Here is a 14,991-nt window from a genome sequence, read left to right as displayed (position 1 = left end):
TGGATAATTCCAAACAGTGAATAAACTGAAAACATGCCAATTATCAGCTTCTTAAATAGTTTGTAGGGTTGACATCAGCATGAAACATTTTTCATAAGAATCTGTTCTTCAGTTTAATACCATTTAATTCTATTCCATTAACATTCTGAACTATTATAAATGTAACCAAATGAATTAATGATTCTATCATCTGATAACTCTTTCCTGAGCTTTTTAAAACATGGTGTGTGGCTCCTAGCAGTAGGGCTTCTTTCATAGTTTGATAAACCAGGATTATCAAGAACTTCACAGTCTTTTCATGTCTCTAAATGAAAATGCTTACAAGATAACAAAGCAAGTGAACTAAAAGAATGGCATTAGAACAAAGTAGGGAGTTGTGTTTATAAATACAGTTTTTATTATGGCTAATGCTATGACCTTCATTTTATTATGGCTAATGCTATGACCTTCAGAGTCCCATGTTTTGCAAATAAATCATAGTAATACAAATGGCCTTAATAATTACAACATGAACATTTTATGTCTCTAACACGGACATTTTCATATTATGCCGCAAACTCAAAGTTCAGAGAATTGTACTACACTGATATCATCAGAAATGGTGAGGACAGAATTTTGTATTTATCCCCTTACAGGGCCTTTAAAAATAAGCATTCCTTTCTAAAACATGAAGAAAATTGTATCATCAATTGTCACTGTATTTGAAGGCTGTGACATTGGAGAACTCTGAAGGATAAATGGAAGGGCTGGAAAATGCCATAAACTACATAATAGTTACTCCCAGTCTACACATGACTGAACCATCTATTTATTTGATTAGTGGTTTCTAAAACCCTGAAAGCTCCAGCCCTATTTTATATTCTTTACTAGCGAAACCAACCAACCAAAACCTCAAGATTTTATACAACAAAAGCTAAATAAATGAACTGATCTAAATATCTGGAATCATGAGAGAGAAATCTAATTTCCAGCAGATCCTTAGATTATCAGTAAAGAAGTTATAGCTTTATAAATAAAAAATTGTTGGAAAGTCTTGAAAACCAAATAAAATCAACTTGAAAGACATTCAGTGATGTCATTTAACAACATGGAAAGCCTAGGGTGGAAATGCAATGTGTAACCCACCTTGTCCATTTCTTGCTTGAAGTTGGCAAACACTTCATTGCTTTTTGTTAGCGTTTTCTGAAATTCTTCAAAACGTTCAGAATAGAGTGTCAGCTGCAATCAAAGGGGGAGGGAGGAGAGTGGTCAGTTACACACACCATTGCACAATAAGAGCACTCAATTCAGTTCAGTTCAATTCAAAAGATTGCAGAAAGATAGTAAGATGAAACTTTTAGCTTGGAATTTAAAGGTATCTTAAAAGTTTGTGGAAGAAGAAATTTCCATCCTCTTCAAAGCTGTCTATAAAATCAAGATGTTCCTGAAAAATTGGGATGTGGTGTAACTAAGGAGTGGGAGGATCCTAAAGGAACTTATATTAAGGAGATTCATTAGCTTTTCCTTCTGAAGAGTTAGGTAATTATGACAGCTTGTAGGCATTCCAGATGCATTTACTAAACTTTTTTTACTAAATAATTCCTCACAATTCAGCTCCCAGAATTCTTCATGTTTCTCCAGGCTACTTGGATTTCCAGCAATAAATTGGAGTGCCATAGGTTGCCTCTCCCTGCCCTGCTGACCCAGGTAAGAGAGGGTGCTAGTATTGGGATAAAGGAATCCAATGTCTTGTATTAGGGGTGTCAAACTCGCAGCCCGGGCCAGATGCATTACATGTTGGCCACGGACGCCCGATTTAGCAAAGGGAGAAAAGTCACACTGTCACGTGATGCTGCGAGTTTGACACCCTGCCTTACATGATCAACATGGCATAAAGAATAGTTTCCTAACAATTTCACTATTTCTAATGTTTAAAATTGCAAATTGTTAGCCCTTAAGACGGGTGTCAAACTCTATTTCATTAAGGGCCACATCAGGTTGTGTTTGACCTTGGAGGCGTGGCCAACTCAATATCACATGTGTTGGGGGTGCCTATGGTGGCCCAAGGGCTCTGCCGGTGAAAACAGACTCCCGAGCACATTTTTGGCTGCAAAGGCTTCCTACGACCTTCTGCCATTGAAATCGGGCCCATGCAAGTTTCGTTTCCAGCTGCGATTGCATCCTGCAACCGTCTGTCAGTGAAAATGGAGGTGTCCCTCCTGAGCTCAGCTGGCAGAAGCAATGTGTGCTGGTCCTTTGCTGTTTCCAGGGTGGCCCTTCGGGCCAGATTTAAGCACCTTGTGGGCTGGATCCAGTCCCCGGACCTTGAGTTGACACCCCTGCCTTAAGATGTTCCTAAATGCTAAACAGATGTAGATAATCCCACTTATTTAGCTATATGAAGTTTGGGAGATAATATGTGTAATTAGGACAAAATATTTTTTGTTTTCACTGCTTTTCCTATCTTGGACAAAACCCAGCTTCAAATATTCAACCATCCTTGATATAAAGAGCCGAGGTGGCGCAGTGGTTAGAGTGCAGTACTTCAGCTGACTGTTATCTGCAGTTCAGCGGTTCTAATCTCACCGGCTCAAGGTTGATTCAGCCTTCCATCCTTCCGAGGTGGGTGAAATGAGGACCCAGACTGTGGGGGCGATATGCTGACTCTGTAAACCGCTTAGAGAGGGCTGAAAGCCCTATGAAGCGGTATATAAGTCTAACTGCTATTGCTATAACATTGCATAATTTCAATTACTCTTTGACCTCTGTTGTTGTAGCTGTTATAGCATAGGTTGGCTCAAATGCTTGTTGTTGATTCCATAAATTAATATATTCCTTAATAATAAAAATGGATGGTAAAAAATGGTAAACATCTAACATTTGCTGAATTTCATGAATTCATTCTAGACATGAAACAGAGTAGCGCATGCTGGCTTTAAATTTTTTTTTTTTTAAGAGAAAATATTTTTAAAATAAAAAGGAATAGATGGAAGAAAGACAAGAAAAATAAGTCAAATTTCCTCAATTTTTCTCAATTCCAGGTTAATTAGATTGCGATATCCAAACACAGTTTCCATTAAAAGGTATGGACTGCTCCATGGTAATAATTCATAACTATTTAATCTACTGCATGCTACCCGTATACTTTCAGAGGATTTGAACATAAATAAGATTAGCTATATTTTATCCACTTTTACACAGCTAATAAGTTGAACAGGACCAGTTGGAAAAAGTACATAATAGAAACAATGGCCTTATTTTACCTGAGCCCGGAGAACAGTCTCTTGTTCCTTTAGCATTTTTGTCTGTAGTTTCCATTCTGCTGCTTGGGTAAGTAGCTATTTGGGATTTAAGAATGCATACAATATTTGAAAGATCAAGTAATTCACATTTTTAAAAAATCTTTGCAAATCTTTGCTATTTGTAAAATATTGCATGTTTGATTAATATCTAATGAAATGAATGGAATCCAAAAAATATATGAAATTACTTTTTTAAACAAGTCTTTTTGTTCTGGTAACATAGTATAGTCTTTTTTCTTTCTTTCTTCTTTTTATGGCCCTGTAATCCCTTTTTATCGGGGTGGAGTCAGGGCGACTGAATGAAGCTGAGTATTTACTAGCTAGATGCCCTTCCTGACACCTATGCTGAATTCTCAGCAGCTATTTACACTTTACATCCTGATAGAGAAACATCTGTCGCTACCTAGGATTGAACGCTCAACCTTCCAAATGGGAGATGAGTGTCTTCACCTCTAGGCAATGTTTTTTAAAATAAGCGCTATAAATCTAATAAAATCCTCATATGGCTTTTCATGAGGTTTTCAGAACGTTGTCCTTTTAAAATCCTCCATGCTTTGGTGAGAAACAACAAAGATTAAAATAAAATCCATGTAGCGTGGTGAGGTTGATAGCAAAGCAGAGGGAATGACTGTTAAAGTGGGGTGACAAATATTCTGAGATCTAAATTTCAGACTTAATTCTTAATCCTGCAAACTATCCACATTTTGATAATGCTTAATGTTTTGCCAGAGCCGCATAGCCACCTATTTCAACTGGAATTAGTTTTTACCTGCCATAACCAAATAGAACAGATGAGGCAGAAACTGCTTCTATGTGTAATTTGTTCTGGCTCATTAATGAGTTTTATTTTGCTCTCTCTACTCTACAGCTCAACTTGACACATTTAATTTACAAGACAAATCTGGGAGCTATTTGTAATAAAAGCAACTGTTCAAAGCAATATTTTCAATTAACATTTATTTTTAAAAGCGAATTGTATCGCCTGGAGTTATCTTCCAAATCAGAAAAGTTCTGCGCTGGTATTGGTGCTTTTATTAATAAAATATGATGGAAGGGAAAGCCAACTCATAAAGAATATACAATTCCTGAATGCAGTTGGTTGTTTTTATTTGCTCCTAGAAATAAAGAAGGGCTAATGTTATTTCATTTTTATTTATTAATTAAATTTATATAGCTGTCCATCTCACCAAAGGGAACTTTGGGTGGCACAAAAGAATAGATAAAATAGCCAATAGAATAGCAGATTAAAAACAAATCCACAGTAATAAACATACAAACAAAAATATTGTGGATTTTAAACATAGTATTATGCTCAATAGAAGAGAGGATAAAAATGGCCTCCCTCAACAGTGAAGTTACTGAGACAAATGTTTGATTCTCTAGCAGCTGCTGACTTGGCACCATAACCAAATCTGGAAGGCTGTTCAAAAAAATCAAAAGGAATGCGCCAATCAGGAGGAATGGATATTCTGTATTGCAGGTGCTACAGCAGAGAAGGCATATCTCCTAGGATCTACCAAATGTAATTTTCTGGCCAAGGTATCCACTGCATGCCTTCTCTCTGTGACCTAATGGGATGGGCTGATACAAATGGGCAGAGGTGGTCCCTCATGTAACCTGCTTTTATGCCATGAAGGGCTTTAAAGGTTAAAACCAGCACTCTGAATTGGACCTGGAAGTAAACTGGCAACTAATGCAACTTGTGGATCAGAAGTGTAAGGTGTTGCCCTAGGACCATGATGGCGAACCTATGGCATGCGTGCCACAGGTGGCACTCGGAGCCATATCTGAGGCATGCGCTGGTCAGCTGATTTTCGGTCTTCCGCAGGGTGGGGAAAGCCTCCAGAGCCTGTGGATGGTGAAAAATATTGGCTGTATTGGAGTCCCTCCCAGAAGTTCACATTAGATTGTAATTTTTCATTGGAATTGAAGGAAATTATATTCATGGAAGTGGTTAATTATAAACTACGGTACATTTAAGTAATATGCTCTTAATTTAATGTAAATAAAATTAATGCAAATAAAATTAGTTTTAATTTTTATATTGAATCAGTTTCTTTTTTATTTTGTCCTCACCTACTTCTTGGAGTGTATCATATAATCACACCATTTTGCAATGAAAAATTAAAATTGTTTCTGTGTGAGAGGGATCTGGGAAATAATAAATTTTTAAACAAATGTAGAAAAGGAATTTTTTCTACTGAACAATATTTACCAAAGTTTGGGTTAAAGGATATTTAATCTTTGAGCATTGCATTACATATGTTTTGAATATGATCAATACTTTTAAAAATTATTTTAAATTATAGGAGAATTGAGCTGGATTGCATGCCAGGAAGCAGCAAATAAACATGAAGGCCACCAGGTGGCAGCAGAGTTATTCTGCTGCTAATGCAAAATGCAACTTTAAGCAATTTCAAAGCAAAAGCATTTTGGGCTGATATAAAATCTAATGATCAGCTTTTTCCTCATTTGGTATGCAGCAAAGAATATATTATGCTGTAGATACTATTGCAAAATCTGTTAAACATTCAAATGAATTTTTGAATCATAACCTACTGAGATATTTTAATTTAAAAATAGACAGCTTGTCAATGGATCTATTAAAACTAAGTACAAGGATATTTCATAAGTATCATATAATGGTTCAGCACCATTATAATTTCAAATGGTCGCTGAGCATGTTAAATGAGAACAACCGATAGTAGATTGGATAGGAAGAATATGGGTTCAAATTATTACTCAGTTATGGAGTTAAGCAATCTCTGGATAGATCATATCTTAACTCAACTAATACTAATCACAAAATTCCAGAAAAAATAATGGAAGACTATAGGTACACCTAGAACTCCTAAGGCAGGGATCTCAAACCTGCGGGCCGCAGGCCGGTTGCACGCGCTGGCCATGCCCACCCCCCATTTCAGCAAAGGGGGAAAAAGTTGCGATACATCACATGAAGGCATGCTATGGCAAGTTTGACACCCCTGTCCTAAGGAAAAATGTCAAATATCAAGACAAATGAGTTCATTGCTCTGTGTGTGTGTGAGAGAGAGAGTGTGAGGCCATCAATTCTAGGCCTCAGGTATGAAAGCCTTCTGGGCGACTTGGGGCCAGTCATTCTACCCCAGTCCAACCTCAGAAAGTTGATGTGGATAAAATAGAAGACAGGAATATTTTACAACTTGAGTTGTAAAAAATAAAGGACACGATATCAAACAAACAAGCAAACAAACAACATTTCAGACGTGAACACAAACTATACATAAACAACTAAAGAAAAAATGAATACATATTCCTTTTCTCGCTGATGCCTGTCTTCAGCTTCCTTCATAACCTCTTGTGACTGTTCCAACTTGGCATCTACCAGTTTCTGCTGAAGTTCCCTGTGCTTAAATATTTTATCAAGATGCTGGAAGGGGGGGGGGAGAGAGAGAGAGAGAGAGAGAGAGAGAGAGAGAGAGAGAGAGAGAGAGAGAGAGAGAGAGAGAGAGAGAGAGAGAGAGATGGGGTGAACGCTAGAGTACATGAGTAAGAACTGTACCATCTCTATGAATTTGAGAATGCTGTAAGTCTCATTAGGAATTATTTTTTGAGTAGGCAAGTACAGAATTTCACTGTTAACAACATACGAAAAACAGCAGAAGTGTTGCAAAATTATTTCACCTTCTGCTTGTTGGAGGTTGTAGATTTTTAAATTATTTAAAGATATTAAGTATCCCCTATAAAAACAACTGTAAAATTACAAGCTACACAAGATCAAGTAAATAGAATTTTCTTAGTTTATGCATCATAATTTCTCTATAGCTGCTGAAATTCATTTGTAGCATTCCAAACATGTTTATTTTCCTGGATATATTTATTTATTCAATTTATATGGCTGCACATTTCACCATAGCAACTCTAGGTGACTAACATTACATAAAAAGCACAATACCAAAATAAACATCAAACTACAACCATATAAAAACTTAAAATGGAGGCAAACTCAATCAGCAATAAAACAACACCTCATGGGCTTCAATTAACTTACTGATCCTCAGACTTGTTGAATAAATACATTAGTTGTTTAAATACAAACAAAATGGAATGATTAAACTACAAGGATTGAGACCAGAATAAAAGTTCTATGGCATGATAGCTGCAGTGAAGGGAAGAACACATAACAAAACTACACTAATAGCTCTATTCTTTGGGAAAGAGATGAAAGAAAATCCCCAAACAAGACTCATCTCAAGAACTCATCATTAAGGTACAATGCACAAAAACAGACGACAGGCAAAACCCCTAGTAGTCCAAAGTATAGCTTAGACTGTTTAGCTTTAGTAAAGTTGGAAATTGCAAGGGGAATAAATGCTTATTGATTTTGCATAATTTGCAAAATACCTGTAACATTTACAGTCTGGGACAGAAGGATAGTTACTATTACTCCAGTGCCATAAGACTAAGTATAACTCTCAACTTTGGAGAAACATCCCAGAGAATGCAGGGCATCCTTGTATAGCAACCATAATTGGAACCAGTCACTTGGTTGTTTAGTGAAGTGGTCACTAAATTAAAATGCGATTGTACTTATGACATTAACTTCAGTTTTCTTTTGCTTTACAGACCTGTGAGGGTTATAAATGAAAGGATTGGTCACAGAGTTACTTTTTAAATTTTTTATCACAGATGTAACTGCAAACGATTGTTCTTTGAGGCAGTGCTAAACAAAGGCTACTTGTCACATTGCTATTACCTCCTCTCTGACTTCATACTGATCAATGATGCTTTTCAGTTTCTCAGCCAGCTCAGAATTTTCCTGGCACAACTTCATGTTCCTCTCACTTTGCTGCTCAATCTGTGCCTGGATATCATTCAGTGTGCCCTGGAAATGATTCGTGATCTCCTTCCTCTTTTCTTCTTCTTCTCTTGCTCGCTGAAGTGTCTCCTCCTGTAATGCAACAATTGAGTCAGCCCTCTTCATCATTGCAGCTTCATCCAGAAAGAAGTAGAAAAGCAGATTCCTATTCCTCTTCACCAGCTGCTACCCCAATAGCATTGTACTATTATAGTATTATCCCAATGGTAATGAGCAAATTACCTTTTGGTTTCTTTTAACAGAATAACAGAGTTGGAAGGGACCTTGGAGGTCTCCTAGTCCAATCTCCTGCTCAAGAAGAAAACTCTGTACATTAGTTCTCAACCTTTTCTTCACCATGGACCCTCTAAATACTTTTTGTGGCCATGGACCATGGATTGCCCAAGATTTAATTCAAGGTTGAAATCATAACATTTCTTCAAGCCTTTCAGACTTCCTGTGATGATATCAAGGCCCCCCCAGGGGACCACGGACCACAGGTTGAGAACCACTGTTCTGTACCATTTCAGACACATGGTTGTCCAATCTCTTCTTAAAAACCTCTAGTGATGGATAACCCACAACCTCTGGAGGCAAAGCCGTTCCACTGATTAATTGTTCTAACAGTCAGGAAATTAATTCTAGGTTGATTCTCTCCCAGACGTGTAGGGCTCAAGGGAGTATAAGAAAACACCAGATTTCTAGGATTAAGGTAAGGTAGTATTATTCATGAAAACTTTATTATTCATGGAAATTTGTGGAAACGTTATAATTTTATGTGGTCCTCTGGAAATTGTTTGCAATTGCAGTCCTCCAAGATTTTTTTTAAAAAAATCTTCTACATGTAACATATGATCCTATGATTTCTTGGTATCTTTCCAACAAAATATCAGCTAGGTCCAGTATTAATTTTCTGAAATCAGCGAAGGATGATTAAGGATTGTTATATATCTGAGCTTATACTGTACTTATTGGGCTTTGGATGCTGCTTTAATTATTATACATTAGCTTACATTAGATGTAGGACACATCTGCAGCCAGGCACATGTATTTACATTACTTTTGGCATCTTAAAGCTAGAAGGAGCAATGATCTAATAGTGGCCAACATGAGACTGGGACCAATTTCTGTAGTTGCATTATTGACTATTTTATTTCTTGAGGAATAGAAATTGAATTTGAGTAGTTCAGAGAACTGGTAAATAACACTTCTGACTGGCTCTGCCCCCCATCTATTCTCTGCTTCCTGAGCCCCAGCTGATTGGAGGAAATGGGGATTTTGCAGTAACCTTCCCCTGGAGTGGGGAGGGAGTGGAGATTTTACAGTATCCTTCCCTTGCCATGCCCACCAAGCCCGCCCACCAAGCTACGCCATACCCACCAAGCCATGCCACAGAACCGAAAGTAAAAAAAATTGAATCCCATCACTGGGCCACTCATATACCTCACACTTTGTTGATGCACATAAAACTGAAGAAAAGCATGATAACAGCACCAGTTTCCATGCATTGCCACTGGAGATATCAATGGAATAATCTGGGTTATATGTCTGTAAATCAGGCTTCAGTTGTTTTAGATAAAAGTGGGTATCCAGGAGACAAAATTAAATTAGGCACAATACAGAAGCAGCTTTTAATTCTTTCCAGAGTACAGTTTAGACAGAAGCAGGAAACCATTTTGTTGCTACTAATGTCCAATATTTAAGAGTGAAAGATCCTTACCAATCTATTGTGAACCAACTAAGAATGTCAAGTGAACGTAACTTTTCCTCCTGACCTCCCCTAAAGATCTTCTTTTCTCATTACCTTCAGGGTTTTGTTGTGTCTTTGGAGTTGCCTACAAAGACTCTCCAATTTGCTCCGGGCCAGGATGGCTCTGCTGTGTTCACTCTGTAATTGGTCTTTTTCCTTCATGAGCTGGGCCTGTTTTTTCTGCAGATACTTCAGCTTTTTTTGTTCAGAACGATGTTCTTCCAACTGAAAGTATGTTGACAAGAATAAATAAGGAAAACAAGAGATCTTGGAACAAGGCTGTTCTTAGGCATTTAATAGACAACACACACACACACGCACTCCTCTGCAAGTAACATGAATATTTGGAATTGTAAGTGGAATTTATTTAGATTTCATAGAAGAAAAAAAGCTAATTTTCTTCCAAATAATCTTTAAAAATAGATTTTCTAATTTGCAATGGCAGTGGATAGGTGACGAATGAGGAAAAAAAATACCCAAAATGTTTGGCTTGGTTTCATTCACACCAAAATTAAACGAGAAATCAAGGATCACCCCAATTAATGTTTAAAGTAAAATTAAGTGATGTGCAATTCAGTTTGATGCCTGGAAGAGGGAATGTTAAAAATTCTGGCTAAGTGATGGGAGATGGAATAGATGGCAGAGAATGCATTTATGAATGAAGAATTTTACATCTCTTTTATTCAGAAATCTGGTAATACCTTTTCTATCTAGCACAATTTATTTCAAGGCTTATGATAAAATCCAACTAACAACTTTCATACATGTAGAACAGAACAGATCAATTCTTTATTGGCCAAGTGTGATCAAAGGAATTTGTGTGTCCAATCCCACTTGGATTTTATATAGATTATATGTAACAAGGAATATATAATAATATAACTTTTTAAATGTTTTATGGCTTTCATTATTATGATATTGTTTGCCACTTAGTTAACTGAATTGAAATGGGTGACTATGGAAATTGAATAAATAAATACATGAAATAAAAGTGCCAAAAGCACTTAATAAGATTGTTAGTTGGGAAAGGTGCTACAGATTCTTGATTTGTTTTCAATCATAGACTATCATTCTCCTCCTACAATACCTCTTTTATCAAGCTGACTAATTAACAGTCTACAGGCCAGCAATTCTTCATAACAAGAAGAATATAATAAAAAAGAATGACTGCATAGCCCTGCAATAATTCTACCATAGCATATTCATGGTGCTGTGTCATATGTAGGGTAACAAAATTGGGATCTAAAATTTTGTTGCCCTGCATATGACACAGCACAATGAATATGCCATGGTAATATTATTGCAGTCTAAAGACGTTCTGAAATATATAGGCCTCAACAAGCTTTCAGAAGATCACAAGGGAAGGCAATCCATTTTCCTTTAAGGGCAAGCTTTCCATAGAAAGGAACCACTGAATGGATGGCCTGCTTTCAAATCTCATTTTTTTTAGAAGTCTCCATAGATGGAATAGCAATAGCAATAGCAGTTAGATTTATATACCGCTTCATAGGGCTTTCAGCCCTCTCTAAGCGGTTTACAGAGTCAGCATATCGCCCCCAACAACAATCCGGGTCCTCATTTTACCCACCTCGGAAGGATGGAAGGCTGAGTCAACCCTGAGCTAGTGAGATTTGAACAGCTGAACTGCAGAACTGCTGAAGTAGCCTGCAGTGCTGCATTTAACCACTGCGCCACCTCGGCTCGGCTCTCCCCTTGAAAAGTACTCTTCACTTGCATGCATCAGATGAGTAGACTCAACTTAAAATAGGTGATAATAGATGATTAACCCTAGAAGTATACTCAAAAACAAACTGCCAGGGGCTAATGGGTCTGTCCTCTTATCACACAGGCAGGTCCATTCTGTAGCAGCTGAAGATTCTGGATCCAGGGCAGCCCCATTTAATATGAATTAAGGTAATCCAGGTGAGAGGCAACAATATGAGTGATTGTATTCAGTGCCCCCCTCTCCATTCCAAGAATGGGCCACAACCAGTGCAGTAAACAAAACTGAGGAAAGAGCTTTTTGATCATGGTCACTTCCAGTAGGAACTATGATTCCAGATAAATCTCTAGATTGTGGATCGGTTCTTTCAAGAAAAAGACAACCTTGTCTAGAATTAAAGTTAATGCAATCTTTTGCTTTCTAATTTAACAACCATTTTTCTTGGGTTGAGTCTGAACCCATTTTTCCCCTTCCAGACTTGGATAGGTGGCCCACTACGTAGGTAGATCTGGAAATTGACTTCATAGAAAAGCCACAACTACAATTTATTAAAGTAAGTTATAATAACAGAATCTTGAATCCTGCTTTTTCTTCTTATATCCCAGTGAATCATGTAGCTATTTGCCTCAAGTTACTTCCAAATATAATCATGTCTCCAAGGTTAAGTAATGCTTCATCTCTCTTTGCCTATGTAATAGTTTTTGAATATTTCTGTCAAGGTCATCTCCCTTACTGTCTATACTGACAGACTTCAAATGCATTGGGAGTGGAGTGGGCCCCCATTTGTCTCAGATGGAGATATATATTTATTAACATAAATATTAGTGATGCCTCCCTTTGAAGCAATGTGTGACTTAACAGACTACATTCAGACATATTTAAAAAATGAAGGAGGGAGTCAAGACCCAGGAGCTCCTCACTGGAGTATTCAAGGTCTGACCTCTCTTCCCCCAAGGTCACTGACTGGAATTACATCCTTATGAAAGAAAAGAAACATTCTAGTATGGTTGTCCTCCAAAGCTTATCCTTCCAGCTGGCAGAGAATATTGTGGTCAAAGGCTATTGAGAAATCCAGTAGGAAAAGGATGATTGGAGTTCCCTCAGCCTAGCCATTTACAAGAGTTACTGCTACAATTTCAGTCTCTTGAGGACAACGTATCGGCAGGGATTCCAATAAAGACAATAATGGGATTAGGATAGAATTTTCCAGGCCATGTTTCTGCTATGATGAAGTATCTATGAAGAAAGGTCCCAGTTTATTATACTAGGTTAGATGCTTTATTATACATATATAAAGCCAATATTGAGTTCCTTAAGGGTCTCCAATGGAAGGAACAGACGGAATATAGCTAAACCTCCTATTATGGATTCACCAGAGGTGGTATTCAGCAGGTTTGACCAGTTCTAGAGAACCGGTAACAGAAATTTTGAATAGTTTGGAGAACCAATAAATACCACCACTGACTGGGCCAGCCCTCATCTATTCTCTGCCTCCCAAGTCCCAGCTGATCAGAAGAGATTTTGCAGTATCCTTCCCCTGGAGTGGGAAGGAAATGGAGATTTTACAGTGTCCTTCCCCTGCCATGCCTACCAAGCCACGCCCACCAAGCCATGCCATGCCCACCAAGCCACACCCACAGAACTGGTAGTAAAAAAAATGGAATCCCACCACTGAGACTCACCTGTACGTCTACTTGTCCTGTCAAAAGCATGACTGATGATACTTGTGTATCTTATACAGTATAACTAAGAAAGGCAAATGAGTGGAGGAACTTTCCTTTCCCCAAATTTAAAATGGCATTTTCAATGCTTTATCAGGGATCTTAAAAATATACTGTATCTGCCATCAGGTTGCAATCTGGTCATTTTGCACCAGAGACATGTTTTTAAACAGTCCCTCCCCTCCCCCCCCAAATGGATCTTCATACTAACCAGTTCTGCATACTTCTTAAATAAGAGCTCCAATTTTTCTTCTGCTGTATTCAGCTTGGTCAGATGTTGTATCAGCAGGGTAGCCTCTTTTCCTGAATCAGGAAAATAGGACAACAGACTATGATCAAAGTGAGAATTATCAGACAAAATTAAGATTGTATGAATATATTTTAATCAGAAAACTGTGACTAATTCAGTTTTATTGCTTCTGTATTTTAAAAGATCAGGAAGGTGATGCATAGAACACCTGCTGATGATGCATTCCATGGTCTCCTTTTCTATTGCTGCAGAAATTTTATACCCACTTTTTACCCACAAATTAAAATAATAATGTTGTAAGAGGACAAGCTAAAATAATTCAGAAATCTACATGTTAATATTATATTTTCAGGATGTCCCTTAGGGTTGGGCCCTATTTTTCAGTCCTGTTCAATTCTGACTTTTAGGATTAGGGTTTAGCCACAAAATACCATAGGGACTACTATTCAATTTTCTTGTCACTAGCAAATCATGTTCTATATAATTCTATCTTGTTCCCTATGCGGATTAACATCTACATGAAAGGGTTGGAATAGAATCCCATCAAAACTAAATTCACTTTGTGCAATAATTTAAGAGAAAGTTTTTACAAATTGATGTATAGATGGTATTTGACAATTGTGAAGCTATCAAGTCCTATGGGATTGGGCGGCATACAAATTTATTAAATTACTAAAATTAAATTACTATCAAAAATGTGTAAGGATGTTTCAAGTATCGTAAATGTTGGAAATGTGGAAGAGGGGATGAAACATAATATCATATGTAACAGACTTGTAAAGTGACGAAAATATTTTGGGTCAGCGATCCAAAGGACATTGGTGAAAATAATAGGGATCCAGTCTGAGTTAGTAACTGGGGCCAGGTTTAGTTTTCTGAGCTTTCAAGAGTTGTGCTGGAGCCCATGTTCTGGGAACCTCAGTCTCTGAGACTCAGATTCGATCCTGCCACATTATCCTGGGAAACATATATTTGCCTTCATTCATAGTAAGAATCTCTTGTCAGATGAAAGCAGAATTGTACTTATTAGAGTTAATGAAAGAAGGACTGAGTAAAATGCATAGTGGTATATGATATGAAATGCAGCAAGATAATTATATGGGCAGAAATGGACAAATTAATGGAAAAATAAAGAACATCCACACCTGGAAGATTGGATATGTGACATTAGGGACCCGATGGAGATAGCAAAACTGACATGTCTAATGAAAGAAATCTACAGATTCACTTAACAACCGTATCACTAACTTGACAACTGCAGTGGCACTTAACAACTGTGGCAAGAAAGGCCATAAAATGGGGCAACTGTCTCATTTAGCAACAGGAATTTGGGGCTCAATTGTGGTCATAAGTCGAGGACTGCCGTATTTTTCGGAGTATAAGACGCACCTTTTTTCCTCAAAAAAGAAGTTGAAAATCTGGGTGTGTC

The 14,991-nt window shown here is 37.4% G+C and overlaps 1 protein-coding gene across 1 annotated transcript in view; it reads right to left on the bottom strand.

Annotated features, from left to right (window-relative positions):
• The window catches only part of TXLNB (taxilin beta), a 31,585-nt gene that overhangs the window by 14,241 nt on the left and 2,353 nt on the right, over positions 1–14,991 (bottom strand). The window contains exons 2-7 of the mRNA XM_087718354.1: positions 13,524–13,615; positions 9,923–10,093; positions 8,017–8,211; positions 6,571–6,690; positions 3,243–3,317; positions 1,126–1,218 (exon numbers count right to left, since the gene is read on the bottom strand). Of these exons, the coding sequence (XP_087574480.1) occupies positions 1,126–1,218; positions 3,243–3,317; positions 6,571–6,690; positions 8,017–8,211; positions 9,923–10,093; positions 13,524–13,615 (746 nt within the window). The remainder of the gene's footprint in view (positions 1–1,125; positions 1,219–3,242; positions 3,318–6,570; positions 6,691–8,016; positions 8,212–9,922; positions 10,094–13,523; positions 13,616–14,991) is intronic.

This window comes from Thamnophis sirtalis, unplaced genomic scaffold (genome assembly GCF_051295495.1).
Source record: "Thamnophis sirtalis isolate CommonGarterSnake01/CBP01778 unplaced genomic scaffold, rThaSir2_p1.2 scaffold_6, whole genome shotgun sequence".
NCBI classification, from domain to species: Eukaryota; Metazoa; Chordata; class Lepidosauria; order Squamata; family Natricidae; genus Thamnophis; species Thamnophis sirtalis.
Note: the sequence above shows the minus strand (reverse complement) of the source record. Positions and strands in the feature narration are given on the sequence as shown.